This window comes from Nerophis lumbriciformis, linkage group LG27, assembly GCF_033978685.3.
Source record: "Nerophis lumbriciformis linkage group LG27, RoL_Nlum_v2.1, whole genome shotgun sequence".
NCBI classification, from domain to species: Eukaryota; Metazoa; Chordata; class Actinopteri; order Syngnathiformes; family Syngnathidae; genus Nerophis; species Nerophis lumbriciformis.
The window spans coordinates 11,911,217-11,936,147 of record NC_084574.2 but is presented as its reverse complement, the minus strand read 5'-3'; the positions used below and the strand labels follow the sequence as shown (position 1 = coordinate 11,936,147).

The 24,931-nt window shown below is 38.9% G+C and overlaps 1 protein-coding gene across 1 annotated transcript in view; it reads right to left on the bottom strand.

Annotated features, from left to right (window-relative positions):
* The window catches only part of LOC133570298 (von Willebrand factor A domain-containing protein 7-like), a 41,595-nt gene extending 18,173 nt beyond the window's left edge, over nt 1-23,422 (bottom strand). The window contains exons 1-8 of the mRNA XM_072916461.1: nt 23,231-23,422; nt 17,942-18,140; nt 16,442-16,527; nt 16,265-16,358; nt 10,915-11,043; nt 4,176-4,362; nt 2,588-2,757; nt 266-378 (exon numbers count right to left, since the gene is read on the bottom strand). Coding sequence (XP_072772562.1) covers nt 266-378; nt 2,588-2,757; nt 4,176-4,362; nt 10,915-11,043; nt 16,265-16,358; nt 16,442-16,527; nt 17,942-18,140; nt 23,231-23,422 — 1,170 coding nt within the window. The remainder of the gene's footprint in view (nt 1-265; nt 379-2,587; nt 2,758-4,175; nt 4,363-10,914; nt 11,044-16,264; nt 16,359-16,441; nt 16,528-17,941; nt 18,141-23,230) is intronic.
* Nucleotides 23,423-24,931: the final 1,509 nt, after the last annotated feature.

Below are 24,931 nucleotides of genomic sequence, written 5' to 3'. Positions count from 1 at the left end.
ACTGGTACCGTATAGATTCAATTGTGAAAGGTACCCTCTGCATTGGACATTATTAATAAGAAATTTAAAATAATTGCCTCCTGTACTTTTGCTTTCGGTTGGTTGTTTTATAAATGGTTTAATTGAGTTTCTAAATATGTTTAAAAAACAAATAAAAAAATTAATATAAAAATACTTTTTAATTGTATTTATTATTCATTGTAGTGTCCACTTTTGGAAAAATAAAATAGTGAAATTATGAGAAGGTTGATTGTGCTGCACACACCTGCAATCCAGACAAGCTTAACTCCGGCGTAGTACCTCCTCCATTGGCAGTCAGCGCATTGATACGTTGTATAAAAGGGGCTGAATCGGACGACTGTAGCACAGGTCCAATTTCTGCAAAAAGAAACACACTAAGTTCCAAGTAATGATGAACAAGTTTAAAACATGTTATACCTCAATACCTCGTGTAAGTTGTGTTACATAAAATACTACACTGCACTATATTGTTATGCATTAGACACCAATTGGAATGATCATTTCTGTGAGCTTGGCGCTGTTGGCGTGACCACAGGATGCAGAGATTAGGGGCAGTATGCAGGTAAAAATATTTCAATAATACAAAAATAAGGGGGCACCAGCGTGGAAGAAAAATAGGTCCACTGTTAACCGTGAACAAAGAGGAAGTCCAATGAAAAATAACAGCAGGAACTAATTACCAAAAAACCCAGGTCTAACTTGTCATGACCGATCATGACAATTTATTTCTAAACTTCTTATATAATTTTGTATTAAACTGTAAATCATTGTAGGATGAACAAAAACACCCCCCATCTAGTTTTTGGTTTGCTGTTTTTTTATGGAAATTCCAATGTAGGATTTATTACATCAGTTTCATCAATGGCCTATGTTCCTTAGGGAATTTAAAAGCCAAAGTAAGAAAGTAGACTGTTCTCCACAATTCTGCACAGCTGTAATAGATAAATAAATAAAAATACAATAATTTGATTTATTTGCTGTTACTAGTAATCTGTTACCTATTATCTATCTATCTATACCAGTGATTTTCAACCACTGTGCCGCGGCACACTAGTGTGCCGTGAGATACAGTCTGGTGTGCCATGGGAGATTATCTAATGTCACCTATTTGGGGTAAAAAAAATTTTTTTGCAAACCAATAATTATAGTTTGCAAATGATGTGTTGTTGTTGAGTGTCGGTGCTGTCTAGAGCTTGGCAGAGTAACCCTGTAATACTCGTTCATATCAGTAGGTGGCAGCAGGTAGCTAATTGCTTTGTAGATGTCGGAAACAGCGGGAGGCAGTGTGCAGGTAAAAAGGTTTCAATGCTTAAACCAAAAATAAACAAAAGGTGAATGCTGCTAAAAAAAAAGGGCATTGAAACTTAGGGAAGGCTATGCAGAACGAGACTAAAACTGAACTGGCTACAAAGTAAACAAAAACAGAATGCTGGACGACAGCAAAGACTTACTGTGGAGCAATGATGGCGTCCGCAATGTACATCCGAACATGACATGACAATCAACAATGTCCCCGCAAAGAAGGATTAAAACAACTGAAATATCCTTGATTGCAAAACAAAATAGATGCGGGAAATATCGCTCATAGGAAGACATGAAACTGCTACAGGAAAATACCAAAAAAAGAGAAAAAGCCACCAAAATTGGAGCGCAAGACAAGAAATAAAACACTACACACATGAAAACAGCAAAAAAAATCCAAATAAGTCAGGGGGTGATGTGACAGGTGGTGACAGTACACCTACTTTGAGACAAGAGCTATAGTGATGCATGCTTGGTTATGGCTTAAATTCATATCCAACAATTGCGACAACGACTTTTTTCTGTCAACTGAGTTTCGTTGTTTAATGATTTCTGCTGGTGGTGTGCCTCAGGATTTTTTCAACACAAAAAATGTGCCTTGGCTCAAAAAAGGTTGAAAATCACTGATCTATACTATATATATATATATATATATATATAATCAACCCAATGGGCTACAATGACAAACCTTGGAGGGGACCGCAGATGTTATATATATATATATATATATATATATATATATATATATATATATATATATATATATATATATATATATATATATATATATATATATATATATATATATACATAAATTTATATATATATATATATATATATATATAACATCTGCGGTCCCCTCCAAGGTTTGTCATTGTAGCCCATTGGGTTGATTATTGGTTAACTAGATCCTATTAACTGGACTTTCCTGGACGCTGGTACTGCAATTTAAATTATGAGCAGAAATATTTTGAAGCACAGTGATCTTAAATACATGCGGGAACACATTTTTAAAAGTACATAGGTTTCGTTTTTTTAACTTCTACCATGGTATCGAATTTGGTATCAAGAAATTGTGGAAATTCTATGTAATCAGCATCGACTAATGAAATTCTGGTAATGTGACAACCCTGTTATAGTGTGTATATTGTGGTTATTTAATGTAAGGAGAGGAAGACTACATTTCCCACCGTCATTGGTATATATCTGGACCAAATCAGTGTGACGAAAATAAGAATTTGCTATTCAAGCCAAAATAGTGTACCTGGATCATTGAAAGGAACCAATATGTAGAATGGAGGTTCCAGACCAGTTCCCAACCGACTTGTGATGATTTCAGCGGAAACTCTCCTTACTTCATCAATTTCCGGACCCATACTGCCTGTTGTGTCGATGACAAAACATAGCACAGGGGCGGAAAAAACGCCTACCAACCTGCAGGAATGCAAGAGAGACAACCCATATTTATTATGCCTTCATGGTCTATTATCTTATGTCAATCGGAGGCCTAAGGTTGTACGGTATACCGATACTAAACAGTGGAACTTAATATTCGTAAACGGTACTATACTGCCTCTAAAAAAAATAGCGCTTAACATTTATTTATTTTTTTAACGGGTATGACGGCGCTCGGTTGTCACGTCGTGACATTGCTGGTTTTACGAGCAGAGGAGCATGTTCGGCAGCGCACACACACAGAGTACTTACAGGCAGACACAGTGTGTAGACAGAAAACGGATAACGGATGCATTTTGGCATAAAAACTTACAATAAAGGTGAAGTTATAACACTGAAACGCCCTCAGGAAGAGGTGCTTTAAGACATGGCTAGCTAGCTACGGCTAACATCCATCAAATACTTCTAAATCACTAATCCTCGCCTCCATGGCGACAAATAAAGTACGTTTCTTACAAGTACCATTATCACTGCAGGACGAGGAATAGCTAAACATGCTTCACTACACACCTCAGGAGGATACAAAAGCTCACTGCCAACAAGCTTAGCGCTCCTCAATGTAAACAAATGCAATGAGTGGATCTACACCACACATCCACTGTAATGATACCAAGTACAAGAGCTTATCTAGTCGATACTACTATGATTGCATCTATATTTTTATCATCACAAAATATTTTTTTGTTCCTTTTTTAAAACATTTATATTATTAACTCACGAGGACTTACATTATGACCATTGTATGATCCTGTAACGACTTGGTATCGGATTGATACCCAAATTTGTGGTATCGTCCAAAACTAATGTAAAGCATCCAAACAGATGATTACGTTTTTTTTTTTACTTTTTAACAAAAGTGTCGATAGAAAAAATCAGGGGCGCCGAAAAGGGGGGGTAAAGGAGACGGATTCTAGGGGCCCTTGATGGAGGGGGGCCCAGAGAGGCCCCTAATGATGAAATTATAATACAGAAAAAATAATGACACAGTGTTGGGGGCCCTGTAAAGATTCTTTTCATGGGGCCCAAAATCCCGAGCGGCGCCCCTGCGGAAAATAACCAGTTATTAACAGTAGATGAACAAGTGCATTAATAATCCATTTTCTACCGCTTGTCCCTCATAATTTTGACAAAATAATAGGTAGATAAATGACACAATATGTTACTGCATACGTCAGCAGACTAATTAGGAGCCTTTGTTTGCTTACTTACTACTAAATGACAAGTTTTGTAGTATGTTCACTATTTTATTTTTTGGAAAAAATTGTTCTTCGATTGCAATAAGAAACATATGTTTAATGTACCGTGAATTTTTTTGTTAAAATAGAGCCAATAATGCCATTTTTTGGTATAGGGACAACCCTATGGTGGCCATTTGAACAGCTTTTAAGGTCTCTCACCGTAGAAAGTCCTGGTCTCCTACACCTATTCTGATGTTCTCCAGGAGATCCAAACTAGCTCTCAGAGCCAAATCAGCTGCTTCTTGGTGAAGAAAGCCATGGTCGGAGTCAAAGGTGTTCTTGTTGATGCCCCCCACGGGTTCCTGTGTGCTTGTCAAGTCTAGAGGACCTCCATGGCTGCATTTACCTTGAAGTTCAAAGACAAAATAAGGGATCTTCATTCTTGTTGATGCTAAGTTCCAAAGAGTACACAGTTGTATTCCCTCAAATATGCCTGGTTTATATTGCCTGGAAATTAGGGCTGTCAAACAATTAAAATATTTATGGCGATTAATCGCAGTTGTCCAAAGTTAGGTAAAAAATTAATCGCAGATAAATATAATTTTGGTCATTAATAAATATACTGTAGACCAGAAGTGCTCATTACGTTGATCGCGAGCTACCGGTCGATCTCGGAGGGTGTGTCAGTCGATCACCAGCCAGGCATTAAAAAAATAGTCCTAAAAATGAGCGATCATAAATATTCACTGTGACGTCAGTTTCGTCACTTGATTGACATTCACGGCACCTGAGGGTCTTCTGAGATGACGCTGGCTGCTGCCAGCTCATTAAAATTACCGACTGGAAGGCGAGAAACACTTTATTTCAACAGACTCTGGCGCCGTACCTGTCGTCAAAACTCCAAAGACCGACTGCACAGTTGCACAGTTGCGCTAACAAAACGAGTCTCAGAAAGCTGGCATGCACAAGCTAGCAAGCTACGGAGTTTGCCGACAATGTATTTCTTGTAAAGTGTATACAAAGGAGTACGGAAGCTGGACAAATAAGATGCCAAAAACCAACCACTTTCATGTGGTATTGGACAGAAAGGAGGACTTTTTTCTCCTCCATTCGAAAATGCGGACGTTTTTAGCACCACTGTCTGATTCCAATCAATGCAAGTCATCACAATCAGGTAATACACCAACTTATATTCTTGTCTTCATGAAAGAAAGGAATCTATATGTGTTAAACATGCTTGCATGATCTTTAAACACCTTAACTTGTTAACAATATTAACTATATGTGTTAAACATGCTTGCATTATCTTTAAACACCTTTAACTTATTAATAATATTAACTATATGTATTAAACATGCTTGTATTATCATTAAACACCTTTAACTTGTTAACAATATTAACTATATGTATTAAACATGCTTGCATCATCTTTAAACACCTTTAACTTGTTAACAATATTAACTATATGTATTAAACATACTTGTATTATCATTAAACACCTTGAATTTATTAACAATATTAACTATATGTATTAAACAGTCTTGTATTATCATTAAACACCTTTAATTTATTAAAAATATTAACTATATGTGTTAAACATGATTGCATTATCATTAAACACCTTTAATTTATTAACAATATTAACTATATGTGTTAAACATGATTGCATTATCATTAAACACCTTTAATTTATTAACAATATTAACTATATGTGTTAAACATGCTTGCATTATCTTTAAACACCTTTAACTTATTAACAAAAACATATATTTCATAAATAAGTAAATAAATTATATATATGAATGAGGTAGATCCCTACGACTTGATCAATTGAAAAGTAGCTCGCCTGCAGAAAAAGTGTGAGCACCCCTGCTGTAGACCATCCTAGTGGCTCTCTGGAACCCTTTTCAGAAATGTATGAAAAATATATATTTTTTGTTTTAATATGGTTTCTGTATGAGGACAAACATGACACAAACCTTCCTAATTGTTATAAATCACACGGTTTCTATTAAACATGCTTCACTGATTCGAGTATTTGGCGAGCGCCGTTTTGTCCTACTAATTTTGGCGGTCTTTGAACTCACCGTAGCTTGTTTACATGTATAACTTTCTCCGACTTTCTAGGACGTGTTTTAAGCCTCTCCTTTTTCTGTCTCGTTTTGTCCACCAAACTTTTAACGTTGTGCGTGAATGCACAAAGGTGAGTTTTGTTGATGTTATTGACTTGTGTGGAGTGCTAATCAGACATATTTGGTCACTGCATGACTGCAAGCTAATCGATGCTAACATGCTATTTAGGCTAGCTATATGTACATATTGCATCATTATGCCTCATTTGTAGCTATATTTGAGCTAATTTAGTTTCCTTTAAGTCCTCTTAATTCAATTTATATCTCATGACACACTATCTATGTAATATGGCTTTTAATTTTTTGCGGCTCCAGACATTTTTGTTTTTGTATTTTTGGTGCAATATGGCTCTTTCAACATTTTGGGTTGCCGACCCCTGCTGTAGACAGATATTTTTTAAGTTTTTATTACCACACTGCAAAAACTGAAATCTAAGTAAGTTAAATATTTCAAATAAGGGTGATATTTGCTTATTTTCTGTCTGATAAGATCATTATTCTCACTAAGCAGATTTTATGTTAGTGTTTTACTTGTTTTAAGGGTTTTGGTCCTAAATGATCTCAGTAAGATATTACAGCTTGTTGCTGAGAGTTTATGAGCTATATTGAGTGAAACATGCTTGAATCTAGAATATCAACTGTTGCAAAGCTGTGTCATCAACACTCGATCACAAGTATAAAACTACTTTTTTAAAGTAATCATTTCTTATTTAGCGCATAACATTATGTCAAGATAATGGCACTAGCATTTACTTAATTTAAGAATATTTTTCAACATATTGAGCAAAAAGGTCTCTTTTTTTCTACCAAGAAAAGTGCACTTGTTATTAGTGAGAATATACTTATTTTAAGGTATTTTTAGGTTAATTGAGGTTAGCTAATTTTACTTGTTTTTGAAAGTCTTGACAAGCCGAATTTTTTTGTTCTATTGGCAGATTATTTTGCTTAGTTCAAGTAAAATACCCCTCATTTTTGTATTTTTTTTTTCTTGTTTTTGAACACTGACTTTTTGCACTGGACAATTAGTTTGCTTCAATGAAATATTTTTTTTAGATTATGCTTTGTTTTAAACATCTTAACACAAAACAGATATAAACATGCTTTTAAAGAGAATACAACATTACTTGTAGTGTGTTGATGTCTTGCCAGATTTTGTATGAATGCAGAGTTTGTATTTCTGCTCTTGGAGCACTCTCATTCAGAGGAGCTACACCATGTTTAAATACCAGTTGTACGCATAAACACAAAATGTGGATTGTTACGATCATGCTTTGATTATCAAATATGTTTGATACTGTTAAATATGATATTTCTATTCGAATAAATGCCTCTGATATTGTGTACATTACCTGTTGTACACGCTAATGGTCTTCATATTGCTTCATGACAATGTTTTAACCTTCTCTATTTATTAAAAAAAATTAATATTGAACCCGTTAAACATTCTTTAATTGCGACTATCAATCAGAACAGGGTATAATAAAATATACACTTTATTTCAATCCGTCAGAAGGCTTTTTTTTCTAGTTTACTAAAGCAGTTAGTGTAACTGTCTACATTTGATGTTATTTTTTAAGGACGTGAAGCTCCTCCTCGCTACAAAAGGCAAAGCCAGCCAGCAGGCATTCGCTCCACGGATGTAGTCTCATGGCGATTGAAAATAAAATAGTAATTTCTAGTCAGGAGAACAATTTGCCACGGCTTTGGATCTGAGATTACCATAATGTCACCCTTTCTTTGTGCATTTCTGCTCGCTGTTTTCGAGCTTGTGGTTCTACGGCAGACCTGGGCAAATTAAGGCCCGAGAGCCACATGCGGCCCGTTAAGCTTTTCAATCTGGCCAGCCGGGCATTCCCAAATAATTAAAAATTTTTTTTTTTACATGGAAAGAGTAGCTGCCATTATGATGTGCAGTGATGTTTTTTAATGACCGTAAGTCTTGAACTACCGTATTTTCCGCACTATAAGGCGCACCGGATTATTAGCCGCACCTTCTATGAATTGCATATTTCATAATTTTGTCCACCAATAAGCCGCCCTGGACTATAAGCCGCGCCTACGCTGCGCTAAAGTGAATGTCAAAAAAATGCTGCGCTAAAGTGAATGTCAAAAAAACAGTCAGATAGTTCAGTCAAACTTTAATAATATATTGAAAACCAGCGTTCTAACAACTCTGTCCCAAAATGTACGCAAATGTGCAATCACAAACATAGTAAAATTCAAAATGGTGTAGAGCAATAAATAGCAACATAATGTTGCTCGAACGTTAATGTCACAACACACAAAATAAACATAGCGCTCACCTTCTGAAGTTATTCTTCATTCGTAAATCCTTCGAATTCTTCGTCTTCGGTGTCCGAATTGAAAAGTTGCGCAAGCGTGGGATCCAAAAATGGCCGGCTCCGCCTCGTCGAAGTCATCGGATTCAGTGTCGCTGTTGTTGTGCAGCAGTTCTGTGAATCCTGCCTTCCGGAAAGCTCGGACCACAGTTGTGACCGAAACTATCTGCCCAGGCATTTACGATCCACTGGCAGATGTTGGCGTATGTCGACCGGCGCTATCTGCCCGTCTTAGTGAAGGTGTGTTCGCCTTCGGAGCTGTGTGAAAAAAGCCACCCGGCCTCTTCGCGTAAACTTCCCTTAACCACTCGCTCATCTTTTCTTCATCCATCCATCCCTTCGAGTTAGCTTTTATGATGACGCCGGCTGGAAAGGTCTCTTTTGGCAAGGTCTTCCTTTTGAATATCATCATGGGTGGAAGTTAGCATGGCAAGCTAGAACCACAGTGAAGGATGACTTCTCATTCCCTGTGGTGCGAATATTCACCGTACGTGCTCCCGTTCCACAGTGCGGTTCACAGGAATATCAGCTGTGAAATACGGTAGTAATCCGTGTGCGGATGGAGAGATTGCGTCTTTTTATGAACCGGATCGCTTAGTAGGAGCCATTTTGTGGTCTTTACAGATGTAAACAGGAAATGAAACGTACGGTGATAGCCGCGCGTTTTTTCTTCTTCTTCCGGGGGCGGGTGAAGCGCTTCCTGTTCTATGGGGGCGGGTGCTTTCCTTGGCGGTTGCTTGCGTAGAAGAAGAAGCGCTTCCTGTTCTACCGGGAAAAAAGATGGCGGCTGTTTACCGAAGTTGCGAGACCGAAACTTTATGAAAATGAATCGTAATAAAGCGCACCGGGGTATAAGGCGCACTGTCAGCTTTTGAGAAAAATTGTGGTTTTTAGGTGCGCCTTATAGTGCGGAAAATACGGTATACAAAGTATTTCAATGATTGGAATCTGTGCTTTTGCATGATATTTTAGTGACTATGGTTGTCCTCATACCAATATTATTTAGACACTTTTCGGTACTAAATAAAGGGGACCAGAAAAAATTGCACTACTGGCTTTATTTTAACAAAAAATCTTAAGGTGTGACGGACCGGTACATTTCAGATGCGGTATGGTACCGAATATGATTCATTAGTATCGCGGTACTATACTAATACCCGTATACCGTACAACCCTACTAGTTACTATGGTAATCTACGTCACAGCAGGTCATACGAGGCACCAAGCAGTGTGGGTGTGGCTTGATTGTAAAATATGTCGATTGAGAGGGGCTGTGACGTTCATATGTTCTCAATATTCAGGGTTTTATCGTTCATAGAACAATTTAAAATTCCATTCCGTTTTTAAGGCGGTCTGTGATATACTTTTTAAGCATTCAATCAGACTTTATTGTGAGGTTTTGTATTAGTTTTCCCAAAAAAATAGATATACCAGCCCCCAGACACATTTTTTTTCTCTAAATTTGGCCCCCGAGTCAAAATAATTGCCCAGGCCTGCTCTACGGTAACTGGACGCCATTACATTTCCCCACGCTACGGAATGGACCAAGGGTCAGGACGCATTCATGTTAAAAAAAAAATTATCGCCATTAAAGGAACTTATAGTTAACGCGTTAACTTTGACAGCCCTACTAAAAATATCTCAGATTTGGAAAGGCTGGGCTGCACTTTATTTACAGAGCAGATGCCTGACCATATCGCTAGGCAGTTACATGTATTGTCCCTTATTTAATGTGGTCCGTGTGGAAACTTGGTACGCCTCTATACCGTATCAACGTGTTTTAAACCCCCCAAAATCTAACTTGTTAAGATCTATCGTTACACCCCTAGCACCGTATACACGTTATGCTCAGAACAGTGGTTCTTAACCTTGTTGGAGGTACCGAACCCTACCAGATTGATATGCGCAATCACCGAAGCCTTCTTTAGTGAAAAATAAAATGTTTTTTTTTCCTCAAATTCAAGAAAAAGTTATGTTTTTTTACTGGTGCACAAAATTAACCGTGCATGAATATCACCTTGTTCAAAGAACAAAACCAACACAGTGCATGAACTCACAACAAATTACACACCTTACACACATTACCATGAATTGATTAACGTAGACCCCGACTTAAACAAGTTGAAAAACGTATTCAGGTGTTACCTTTTAGTGGTCAATTGTACCGAATATGTACTGTACTGTGTAAACTGTACTGTTTCATATAATGTATTCTCTTCCTTTGCAATCTGCTAGTAAAAGTTTCAATCGATCAAACAAACAACCTGCAAATCAGATGGAAAATTAGAGGGAACATTGTTTGGGGGTATCCATGATACGCTGATAGGGAGAAGTTTTTATTTACACGATTAGTCGGATGTGTCTTTACCTCCGAACCCCTGAGGCCGACTCACCGAACCCTTTGGTTCGATCGAACCCAGGTTAAGAACCACTGGCTCAGAATGAGTCAAATAAAACAACATATGCCAAAATATGCCTAAATATTACCTTCCGGCTTATTTGAGGACAATCTGTCAAAGTAACCAGATGTGAGAAGGCCGTCATTCAGCACAGCAGGCAAAATGTTGTCGGTACAGTCTCCACTTATACAGTTTGTACAAGTTGGAACAGTTGGGCCTGCAAAGAAATTAAGAAAATGTCAGGAAAAACTCTAAAACGCAATCAACAATCGCTGAAAGAACATTTTTAAACCAGCAGTGCAAGGAAACAAAGTACTGTATTTTTCGGAGTATAAGTCGCTCCGGAGTATTAGTCGCACCGGCCGAAAATGCATAATAAAGAAGGAAAAAAAACATATATAAGTCGCACTGGAGTATAAGTCGCATTTTTTGGGGACATTTATTTGATAAAACCCAACACCAAGAATAGACATTTGAAAGGCAATTTAAAGTAAATAAAGAATAGTGAACAACAGGCTGAATAAGTGTACGTTATATGAGGCATAAATAACCAACTGAGAACGTGCCTGGTATGTTAACATAACATATTATGGTAAGAGTCATTCAAATAACTATAACATATACAACATGCTATACGTTTACCAAACAATCTGTCACTCCTAATCGCTAAATCCCCATGAAATCTTATACGTCTAGTCTCTTACGTGAATGAGCTAAATAATATTATTTGATATTTTACGCTAATGTGTTAATAATTTCACACATAAGTCGCTCCTGAGTATAAGTCGCACCCCCGGCCAAACTACGAAAAAAACTGCGACTTATAGTCCGAAAAATACGGTATGTATTTTTTTCAGGACAGCAAAGCAAAAACTTTTTTTTCTATTGGCCTGCTGATCTTTTTTATTGTACCTATTTAACCTGTATTTAACCAGAAAACTTACTGAGATTTAAAAATGTTGTTTCCAGCAGCAGAATTGACACATTTACGATCAGAAAATTGCCCATGTCCAAAAACACATTATATATACAGTAACGCTCATGAAAAAATTTAAGTAAAATAGTATATAATCTCATTAAAACCACAGTGATCTAAAATCAATCAGGCAAAATATCTGTAGGAAGAAGTTTACATTATCTCCAAATCATTTTGTAGCCTTTTAAAAGTATTCAATCACATCCTCTTTTTAAAAGGACTGTTTGCAACGAGTTGTTCATTTATTTTTATTATCTGTTTACTTTATCTTTTAAAATGTTCTATCTACACTTCTGTTAAAATGTAATAATCACTTATTCTTCCGTTGTTAGATACTTTACATTAGTTTTGGATGATACCACAAATTTGGGTATCAATCCGATATCAAGTCGTTACAGGATCATACATTGGTCATATTCAAAGCGTTTTAGAGACGGTATAGTACCGAAAATGCTTCATTAGTATCGCGGTACTATACTAATACCGGTATACCGTACAACCCAAGTTGTGAGGTCGCTGCCATGTCCGACGCGCTGCTGTCAGACAAGAATCTTGACATGTTATCGTTCGTCTCTTTCCAGACAATCCTGCTGCCGGGATGCAGGAAATTGGACACGGTGGAGGCCGGCACGCAGTGCCTCGACCTGGAAGTATGCCGCTCTTTTTGCAAAGGTAACGAGTAATCGCTGGTTCCCATACGGAAACTTTGTTCGGACTTTTACTTACTCTATTTAGTCAAGTTTGATGTCTTCTTGGTGCTGCACAAGAGCCGAGGACAGGGGTTTAGCCTTATTTTGAATTGGAAAAAGTAGCACCTGGTTTGTTCACTTTTATGAAAGACTATTTTCCTTTTATAAACATTTGAATTACCTTGGGATAGTCATGTATATGTTACATCGACATTACAGTCACCAGTCAGTATACACCAGTGGCGGGCCGTGCGTTTCTCACCTAGGCCTTCAGTGATGTACGAAATAAGTCCGACTTCACCTCTCAAAATACCGTAATTTATGTCACCACATGGACACGGCTGGAGATACTACACAGAAACCCACTTGCACACTACTGGGCATTGAACTCCCTAAACAGTGTACAAAACGGTCTATTTTTGTCCCGACGTGGACTATGGTGACGCAAATTACTGGGTGGATTGTTTTCCCGAGATGCAAAACGACTTGACTGGACACGGCGTGAAGGTAAATACATGTTTAATCTATTACTCAAAAAAGGAACAAACAAAAGGCGCGCACAAGGCGGAGAACAAACTTGGCTAAGAAAACAAAACTAGGACAAAGGCAGAAACTATGAACATGAAACCAAAAAGACACTATGACGTGAAACGATCAGAATGAACTATGGTATCAAGGGTAGCAAGGGTAACGTCGCCAAGCCGACTGCCTGGCAACTACAAGCTTAGATAATGTGTCATGATTGACAACAGGTGCGTGAGTCAAAACAATCAGGTGCAAACTAATGTTTGCCACGGTGACAAAAACAATGGAGCGTAAACAGAAACTAAAGGAGTCCAAAAACCAAACAGAACATAGCCAAACAAAACATGATCAAAAGACATGACAATGTTTAGGCGCATTTAACATTCAATAAACCCGCTTCAGCAATTAAAACATATCTCACGTGGTACTGTCAAAATCAAAATAATTGTATAAAACAAATGAAACATTAGAAAATTAAGAAATAAAATATTTGAACTCACAATTTGTAGCACACATTCGACGCCGTATAAGCCAGTGGTACCGCTCGTAGTCGGTTGATTCGTGTAAAAGTGGCGGGCAAACCATTTCACCGCCGGGATAGCTTCCGGTGCCGGCCGACCTCGTCTCACAAGATGTAGTTTCTCTTAAGTATCCTTCTTGAAAATGGCCTTACAAATATATATCTGCCACCTAATCAACATTTTGCTCTCCTTCTTTGTGACTACTGGTGAGTTGTCTGTGGCTTTCTATGGCTCGTATGCCACTTCCTGTTTTCGCGACTTGTGATTGGATACTCACTTGGGACTCCCAAGTGAGTATCCAATCACAGCGTAAGGCCAGCCAGAAGGCCTTACTCACAACTCGTGATCTGATTGGCTATCACAATTGTCTATCAACTCGATGTGCCCGTTCACTTACAGTGCATGGACGCCCGCAGTGTTGATTCTGAAGGCCCCGGGAAGATTTGGTACAGCATGGCAAAATAAGCTAGCTGAATTCTGATTGGATACAAACTAACCTAAAAACAACAGCACTGGAATGAGCATAATATTACATGAAGAAAATATGGATACTTTTAGATCAGTGGTTCTTAACCTTGGTGGAGGTACCAAACCCCACCAGTTTCATATGCGCATTCACCGAACCCTTCTTTAGTGAAAAATAAAAGGTTTTTTTTTTCAAATTCAAGACACACTTATATGTTTTTGTTAACACATTAGTATGGGGAACATATTCTAAGTAACAAAGACTTAATTTAGAGTTTTTTGGACACTAGGGGAACATATTCTAAGTAGCAAAGACTTAATTTAGAGTTATTTGGTTAGGGTTGGAGGGTTAGGGCCAGGGTTAGAGGGTTAGGGATAAGGCATTAATAAGCAGTGTTGGGTTAGTTACTGAAAACCAGTAACTAGTTACAGTTACTAGTTACTTTATTTCAAAAGTAACTCAGTTTCTAACTCAGTTACTTAAACCAAAAAGTAATGCGTTACTGTGAAAAGTAACTATTTAGTTACTTATATATTTATTTTTTATTTTTTTAAGGCCCCATTTAATGCCCTTTTAGCCTTCATTTTAGTACTGTTATTGCACTGGAGAATAATACAATCTGTTGATCAACTTAACATGCATTTGCATCACTCAACTCTGCTAAGCAATGTGCTCTACATACAACACACAAAGACAAAGATATGTTACAAAGGGCCAATTTGTTTCAGACCAGAACAAATTGACAAAACTATTTTAAATAGCTGCAACTTAACATACATAAGTAACAAACAGCATAATAACAACATAGCTGTAAAACAAGAAAGGCACACACTACATACATAAAGCCTAACCAGGCGTTTTCTCAAGGAATTCTGAAATAAAATCATTTCTGAAGCCCAGAACACTCTACACATTTCCCCACTTAGTTTAGAGAAAAGGAAATATTAGCCTGGCCCACTAGTATCCCTCTTTAGGTTTGTGAACTTTATAGTCTAAACATTTAGAGTGATGTGATAATCAAACACTCTAAAAGTTTAAAATGAAAGAGTATATAAGAGAATTGACAGAGTGTGTGTACCTTCAGTGTGCAGTGCCTCATTAAAATCCAGCCACTGTTGGAGGTGAAGTGTGTGTCTCTTTACTAGCTTCGTCGAAGCATGTTGTTTTTGTCGCTGTTTCAGCATATTTGAAACTTACATTCAACTAAAATGTTCTTTTCTTTGTGGTCGATAAAAGAAACGTACTGAAAATATCTCCATTTTAAGAAACTCGGCTTCGGGGTTCGCCATGACGTCTTGATAGTAGACACAGACACGCCCCCTCCCACACACACACACTCACACACACACACACACGTACACACAGACAGCGCGCGGCGCGCCTCTTTTTTGTCGCCTCTTCAGCAGCGCTGCAACACTCAGATCTTCTCAGTTTCTAGCCGATTCTACATAAAAAATAACGCAAAATAACGCAGTAACGCATCATGTAGTAACGGTAACGGAGTTACTGAATATAAAAAATAACGCGTTAGATTACTAGTTACCGCCGATACTTTGTAACGCGTTAGTCCCAACACTGTTAATAAGTACTTAATAATGATTAGTTAAGAGCCAATATGTTACTAATTTGCATGTTAATAAGCAACTAATTAATGGTGAATATGTTCCCCATACTAAAGTGTTACCATGTTTTTTCACGGGTGCACAAAATGAACCGTGCATGAACATCACCTTGTTCAAACAACAAAACCAACACAGTGCATAAACTCACAACAAATTACACACCTGCAAATCAGTGTGACTTCTGCTGTTGTCGTATCCGTAATACGCCGATAGGGAGAAGTTTTTATTTACACAATGAGTCGGGTGTGTTTTGACCTCCGCCGAACCCCTGAGCCCGACTCACCGAACCTCTAGGGTTCGATCGAACCCAGGTTAAGAACCACTGTTTTAGATATTTAGGGAAAGTACATCAAATATTTATCTTTAATTATGATTATAATTTTGGTTATGTTAGGCCAGCAGAGAAGGCCTTCTGGCCCTGACGGCACACCACTGGTATACACTACTACTTATCATCATGATCTGTTTATTTCTATATTAAAAAATGCCACAGATAGGACTGATCGCTACAGGGACCCAATTGTATCTTGACTGGTTTATAAACAAACCTTCTGGTATAACTACACCGTCATTCTGACGACAAAACTGCACTCTGGAAAATACAATCTATAAATACCCAGACCTTTTACAATAACCTACCAGCTAGATTTCCAAGAGGTAGGGCAGGTGTGATCAAGGCGTCATAAGGAGCCGTGTTCCCCAGCTCCACCCAGTTACTGTGGCTGTAGAAGTCCTAGGAGTACAGATATCATGTATAGTTTGTTGGTTGCATCTGACCTCCGGGAAATACGCCAACTAGTTTCTCTACAAACTCACCTGCAGAGTGTGAAGTACTTCCCCAAGAACAGAGCGCGCTGTGATGAAGTTTCCCATGTTTGTACTGGCCCTGACAGCAGACAAACCTAACAGAACAATACCAGAGAGTTAATACGGAACAGGGAAATAAAACCATTGTAACAATTAACTGTAGGTGTGGCGGAACCAACTCAGCCACGTTGGCAATCAAATCTGCTGTACTCTGGTTTACGTCAGTAAGTCAACAGAGTTGTTCCTGATCAGCACAGTTCAAACGTCTCTCTCATAAGTTCCCCGTTAGCCAGGGAAAAATCTGATTGATGGCAATCATAACCCATAAGGAAGGGCTGTTCAACACATTTTTAGGGGGCTTGATTTTCAGAAAGCACTGCTTTTTTTCCCGAAATGCTTGTTAAATTGTCATAATCAATAAAGAATAGCTTAGAATGATTACATTGTTAATTGCTCATCATGATTCTTATTGAGTATTCATGCTTTATAAAGAATTTATAGAAGATATTATGCTTACAATTTTAATATCTGGCCTTGACAGCAGACACTTAACAGATGTTAGCCACTTAAAGCTTCCATATCTGACAGTATTGCTAATAATATTAATAGATTTTATTTGTATTGCACTTTACATAATGAGCTCCAAGCTAACCGCGTTGCTTCTTTTTATATTTTCTAAAGCCAAATGTCACTGCGGTAAAAAGTCACATTTGGAGACTGGAAGATATTTAGCTAGTTTGCTGTAGCCAAGCTGAGGCAGAATGACATCCAAAGTAAATTAAATAAAGTAATTATGCGCAACACCAGAATGTTGAATTTTTATTATTTTTGGTTCATTTAATAGTTGAAACAAATTTACATTGTTGCAATCAGTTGATAAAACATTAACCTTTACAATTATAAAAGCTTTTTACAAAAATCTACTACTCTGCTTGCATGTCAGCAGACTGGGGTAGATCCTGCTGAAATCCTATGTATTGAATGAATAGAGAATCGTTTTGAATCGGGAAAAAATCGTTTTAGAATGGAGAATCATGTTGAATTGAAAAAAAAATAAATCGATTTTGAATCGAATCGTGACCCCAAGAATCGATATTGAATCGAATCGTGGGACAACCAAAGATTCGCAGCCCTAATATATATATATATATATATATATATATATATATATATATATATATATATATATATTCTCGCATCTGAACGGTTGCTACTATGAATTATTTGTGGTTGTGGTTACAGTTATATATAATCTTTATTGCGTTACTATTACATTGATCTATGTTGTACGTATGTTAATATAAACATGAACAGACATACTAGTACCTTTTGCATCCTTCCCTGAATGGAAACCAATAGAGTCTCTGTCAGTCAGAGAATGTTAATAGTCTCTTGGGATTACTCACAGACTCAGACATTGTTTGTTGATTCTTTGCCATTAATTTTACTTCTATAATTACAACGAATTATAGAAGTTGAAAGTGTTATGTCTTGTGTTTTCTGTTCTACCTTCTGTGATCAAGGTGCGTCCCATCTCGAAGGTCTCGTCATTAAAATGGTACTCTGTACGGCCTGCAAACCGTAAATCTACATCGCCGTTGCTTAGGTAAATGTCGGCAATGACAGCATTGAAGGAAACACTGGAGACGAGGCTGGTTGAAGAGAAGCATGCCTGGACTACTTGGTCAGGTGTCAGACTGTCATCAATCTGAAGACAAAAAAAAAGAGATGGTTAAAATTGCTCTTCAAAGTTTTAAAGGGGGGACGGAAAACTTACGAAGTCATGCTGAAGACGTGTGCACAGACCACAGATATCAGGCCCTTGTTTTTGTGTTCGAGAGATACTTTTTTCCCCGCTCTTGTCATTCCTGATTTTTTTTCACTTTAATGATAAGAAGACTGAAGTAATACTGAAGTAAAACGTTTTAAAGGGCTTTATACATAAAGTTGGTATCCCTAACCATACCCGTTGCTGCCCTGTATATGATTAACTTAGTTTGATTTCGTCAGATGATCCCAGTTTTACACCAGTGCCGTGTACAGACTTTTTTTTTTCCAGGAGTCTCACAGGGGGGTCACCTATAAAACTGTCATTCTCCTCGTGGGTCAGCTGGTTCTACTATAGCACCTTACCACCACCTACATTAGTATGGACTGAATCTTCTTGTAAGACAATTGCTGACACTAAATAATACTACATCCTAAAGCAGGGGTCGCCAACCTTTTTTGGTTTAATGTAGGCATTATTTTCACGGACCGGCCTTCCATGTGTGGCAGATAAATATAGCAAATAAGTGCATGAAAAATGAATACATGAACAGACTCACCATAACATTCAATTAGTGGGAGCCCCTGGACTTTTCCCTTTGCAAAAAAGCTCTCCATAGACTTTTGTTTTATGCTCATTTTTGCTAGTCGTGGGCTTTATTTTGGCTTTAGTATCTGATGGGTTATAGGTGATACATATTATGCTAGATCCACTCGACGGGGTATCCTCCAAAGTTTCTCATGGTCATCTCATTGGGTTGAGTTTTTTCTTGCCCTGATGTGGGATCTGAGCCGAGGATGTCGTTGTGGCTTGTGCAGCCCTTTGAGACACTCGGGATTTAGGGCTATATAAGTAAACATTGATTGATTGATTGATTGATTGTCATCACTGTCAAGGACAAGAGCATGCATATACAGTATAAGAAAGCTAAAAATACTTGACATTAGTTCCAATAGATTTCTGCGGATTACTATTTCCATTGTAAAAGTTATGCATTCTTATTTTGTGCAATATTTCATACATAAATACACTAATGTTAGCTTTTTAGGTCCAATTTTCCATGCGTAAATACATCCGTTATTGCTAATTACTTATGTAATAGGACGATGTGCAATAATACCAGCACTTTAACTTACTAGGCCAAAGGAGATGTGTATTTTTTTCCCTTCAGAACAATTATTATATGGAACAATTTAGCATTTCTCCTTTTAACTACTATGGTCACTTTGTTCCTGATCTGCCCTGATCTTTGGTCATCAACCTACTGCAGACTGCAGACGGATCCTAGCTTTTGGCTACGATTTGGCACCTTTAGATTGTATATGTTTATTAATGAGCCTAGTCCCATGTAACAGAGATGTAACAAATATAGCAAATGGTGACTTTGTATCAGGAGTTGTATAATACATCTATGATCAAGCTTATTGGTGTGTCTGGTGGGACTGGCGAAAGTTATGTCTGAGGAAATGCGGTCGGTTATGAAATTATTTAATGTCTCTGTGCGGCCCGGTAGCAAACGTTTTCACGGACCGGTGCTTGGGGATCACTGTTCTGAAGCACAGAGCTATTACCTCAGACTACTTGCAACAGTTGGCAAGTAATACAAATATAGTATGTTAAATTTCCTCTTTAAAAAAGTAAAATTATATTAATAATATACGGATTGAGCACAGCTACTGCCACCCGCAGGATATATGCATGCTGTCCTACTGCGCTGCGTTCGTATGCTTCAAATCGTTCCACCTCTGAGTGGGTTGGCATCTGGGGTGGCCTATCAGATTCTCGGGGTGGCACATGCCACCCATGGCCACCTCCTACACACGCCAGGGCCAGCAAGGCCTTCTCTGCTGACCTAATATAACCATAAATCATGATCATAATTAAAGATAAAAGTAATTTTTTATATACTTTCCCTAAATATCCAAAAGTATTCATATTCCCTTCATGTCCTATTATGCTCATTCCAGTGCTGTTGTTTTTAGGCACTGTAAGTGAACGGGCACATACAGTTGATAGATAATTGGGATAGCCAATCAGATCACGAGTTGTTGTCAGTAAAGCCTTCTAGATGGCTTCACGTTGAACATGACATTTACGCGTCCTGTGATTGGACACTCACTGGGAGCAGAGCCACACGTCAGCGTATGAATTTGACAACACATACAGTTGACAGACAGTTGCGATAGCCAATCAGATCACAAGTTGTTGACAGTAGCCTATCCAGGTAGCCTGATGTTAACAAGACTGTGATTGGATACTCACTTGGGAGTCCCAAGTGAGTATCCAATCACAAGTTGTGAAGCCTGGCGTTAACGAGACTGTGATTGGATACTCACTTGGGAGTCCCAAGTGAGTATCCAATCACAATTTGCGAAAACAGGAAGTGGCACCGAACCCATAGAAAGCCACAGAAAACTCACCGGTACAATAACCACAAAGATAAAGTGTTTGTCTTACACCTGTGGACAGACGAAGCCAAGCAATGCAGGTTTAGCGAGCGGTGTGCGTTCCCTCGAAGGAAATCGATTTTTGGCAGGCAATCACATTTTGGCATAACACCGGCGGTGAAATGGTTTGCCCACCACTTTCACACAAATCAACCGACTACGGGTTTCTGTATAGTATCTCCAGCCGTGTCCATGTGGTGACATCAATTACGGTATTTTGAGAGGTGAAGTCGGACTAAGTAGGACATCACTGAAGGCCTAGGTGAGAAACGCAAGGCCCGCCACTGCCACTGAGTCTGCACAATGGAATCATTTTGTTGTGTCCTGCAGTTACTTACAGTAGTACTTCTGTTTTACTATGCCCCACTAATTATTCGGTTTCCGACAAAATCTTGCCACTGTTTTCGTATATTGTCTTGGTTATCGTACAGCCAAACATTTCCAGGGCTCCCAAGCCTCACACTTTCCCACGCCACACTTGACATTTCTCACGCTTATATTTTCCCTTTTGCTATTTTATAGTTTTAAATAATATACTTTTTTCCTCGCACCATGTTGTAGTTCGAGTGAGTGATTGACTGACCAAAATAACCAATCTCAGACGAACCCATTAGTCATTGTGCCTAAATCTAGCTAACCACGGAAGGCACCACGCGATGTAAAGCAATCAGAAGCAACCTCAGGCGGGTCTTGGCATCTCTGTCTTTCTCACACACCTCAGCTCAGTGTTGTCAACTTGGCGACCTTCTCGCTAAATCAAGTATCTTTGCAACTCTTCTTGGTGTCTTTCTTTATCAAATGTGAATGGCGACAAATCTAGCGACTTTGTTGGATGTTTTGGAGACATGAAAGCACGTAACATTCTCTTAGACAGCTTGTATTGAAAAACACATTTCCTTGTACTTTTAAGTGCAACCACAATAAAGTCCATTCCATTCCAGTTCGAGCATAGAGGAGATGCTCTGTGCAAAGCTGCTGCTCTTTCTGCCCTAATTGGTTTACAGAGTGAGGTGAATGGAAATATGTTTAATCACTGTCACATTTGAAAAAAACAAAAAAAACAACCGTTCATGTTAATGAGCCAGTCAATCGTTTTGGTTCGTTCGTGAATATTGAATATCACAAGCCTTCAGTCTTTTGATCAAACTTAATTTAACAATGGAGAATGAAGTGAATCAATTGACTCATATTATGTTCAACATATGGTGAATGTTTATATCCAACTTGAAGGAAGCAAACCATCAGGTCAGAATAAATAATGGTTGAGAAAGAGCCTTAGATGGACATTCGCATGTGGACTGGAATTTGCTCTCTCCCGAGAAGAAGCAATACAACCAGGCTTCGGAGTTATAGTTAAAGTTAAAGTACCAATGATTGTCACACACACACTAGGTGTGGCGAAATTATTCTCTGCATTTGACCCTTGTTCACCCCCTGGGAGGTGAGGGGAGCAGTGGGCAGCAGCGGTGGCCATGCCCGGGAATCATTTTTGGTGATTTAACCCCCAATTCCAACCCTTAATGCTGAGTGCCAAGCAGGGAGGTAATGGGTCCCATTTTTATAGTCTTTGGTATGACTCGGCCGGGGTTTGAACTCACACCCTACCGATCTCAGGGCAGACACTCTAATAAGCTCTATTCTGGCAGAGAGATTCCATGTTTACCTTAAACGTCAAGCCTACAAGTTATGCTATACATCTGTTGTTTTCCAGCCACTACACACGAACATCTCCTTGAATGGTCGGGTGGTGCTGTTTGGACTTAGCGCACACCCAGACAGACAAAGAAAGGAATATATAAACTGATGGTTTGGCTTCTCCAGTCAGGAATCCTCCACTTTTAACTGAGATTCCTCCGGGTACTGCAGACCTGTTTAAATGACGCTCGCTTGCAATAAAGCAACTTCTGGTTCAGCAAAGCATCTCCGACATCTCTTTTGATCCAACTACTCAGCCCCGTCTTCCCTTGCCAAGACCAGAAATACACTTCAAGAACAAAGAAAAATACAGCTAAACTAAGAATCAACAGACATTTTTTTTTTTACAATTCTTATCATAATTTTCATTGTTTTAAATTAACTTTTTATGTCTCCCACCGCCTTATTCCTCCTCTACAGCGTATATTGGAATCAATTATGCAAATGAGCCAATGATGTCATCTATTAACTTCTAACAACTTTTATGACAGCCAATAGCTACTTTTCTTACTTAGGAGTTGGAAACACTGGAAGATCAACAGGGACCAGAAGAGATTGAGGACAGTGAGGATGGACATGTAGAAGAGATACAAATGGAGAATAGAGATGCACAGGATGAGATTGGTTTTCTAATATCTGGTTAACTAAGACTAGCATTAGGAGGCCACAGTGCAGGGAGAGCTGTTGGAGGCGAGGACATCAGTCTTAAGGTATAAATCAACGTTAAAACAGGCCAAATCGGTGTTAAAAAAGGGCAACATGTTTTCAAACGCATCATGCCACCAAAGCCTCACTTTTGTCATTTTGTGTAAACATGTAGATAGAAGACTTCCAGGTGACATATTCAAGGCACAAGTGTTGCCTCCCATCTTACAATCAGGTTCTTACAGTCAGGTCGAAGGGAACTCCGTTTGCAGCAGCAATGTTTTGACAGACTTCGGCCGCCTTTCTGAGGATTGCCCTTTCGGTGATGTTGCGGTGATTAAAGGACGCCCCGGTCACTGGGTCGAAGCTTTGAGTGGGGGCTGTGAGGGCAAAGACCACAGCCAGTGGCAGCAGGACAGAACCTACGGTGGCCATGATGATGATGCTGGAAGAAAAGGAAGGAATGAAATTAGAACATTCCAAACTCTGCAGTCAAAACCTTACGTGTCTGAAATCAAGGCAAACCATGCTTTTGTATCTCTCACTTTGTTAGATCAATTTTCTTTTCCTAAATGTATTTCATTCATTTTCTAATCTGCTTGTCCTCCTCAGAGTCACGGGTGACTTGGAGCTTGCCGGTAGCCGGTCACCTAATTTTGAGCAGCTCACCAAAGGGTCAAAGATTATGTGTGGACTTTATCCCAGTTGTACACATCATCTATCCATTCATTTTCTAATCTGCTTGTCCTCCTCAGAGTTACGGGTGACCTGGAGCCTATCCCAGTTGACTTAAGGCAAAAACCATTCAAGCAACTTAGAACAGAAATCTTGCCGGTAGCCGGTCACCTAATTTTGAGCAGCTCACCAAAGGGTCAAAGATTATGCATGGACTTTATCCCAGTTGTACACATCATCCATCCATCCATCCATTTTCTACCGCTTATCCCTTTCTGGGTTGCGGGGGGTGCTGGAGCCTATCTCAGCTACAATCGGTCGGTAGGTGGGGTACTACCTGGACAAGTTGCCACCTCATCGCAGGGCCAACACAGATAGACAGACAACATTCACACTCACATTCACACACTAGGGCCAATTTAGTGTTGCCAATCAACCTATCCCCAGGTGCATGTCTTTGGAAGTGGGAGGAAGCCGGAGTACCCGTAGGGAACCCATGCAGTCACGGGGAGAACATGCAAACTCCACACAGAAAGATCCTGAGCGCAAGATCGAACCCAGGACCTTCGTATTGTGAATCCCTCTCTTCCACCGTGCTGCCCTGTATACATAATATGATGTGGAAAATGTTAAAGCCACACATTTTGGTTTCGTTATTGGTGCTGACTCCTGACTTCCTCGTCTGAAGAGGAAAAGCATTTGGTTGGCTTTCATTCGTAACCAGTCGACACCCCTCTTTCATTGTACGCCGTTATAGAGCTGTGGTTGAATATACTGCGAACTTGTCCCACCTATCGACAGGACAAAATTAACCTTTTCGGCTCATTTTTATACTTGACTGAATTGTCAGTTAATTGTGTTATCATCTTAGTCAATGTGCCTTTGTTTTGATTAAATATCATCCTATTTTTCCTGTGCCGATGTAAAATAAATAAATTAATTAATAAACATTCTTCCAGTCCAGGGCGGGCACGGCTGACTCTGTGGGCGGGCACGGATGGTAACACTGTGTAGTGCACTGGAATTAACCGAAGTGGGCCGCAGAGGGCAGTGGGCATTTAGACCTAGTCTCAGTGGTAGCGAAGAAGAAGACGAGAACAAGAAAGTGTTCCGAGGATCGAGCCATCGTGTGTGTATGTGTCACGCTTCTGTTTATTGAGTCCGACAGTGATATTTGTGAACATAAATACAAGGCTGACTTGTTCAAAGGCAGTCTGCCGCCGTCATACCGCCCATACTTGCCAACCCTCCCGAATTTTCCGGGAGACT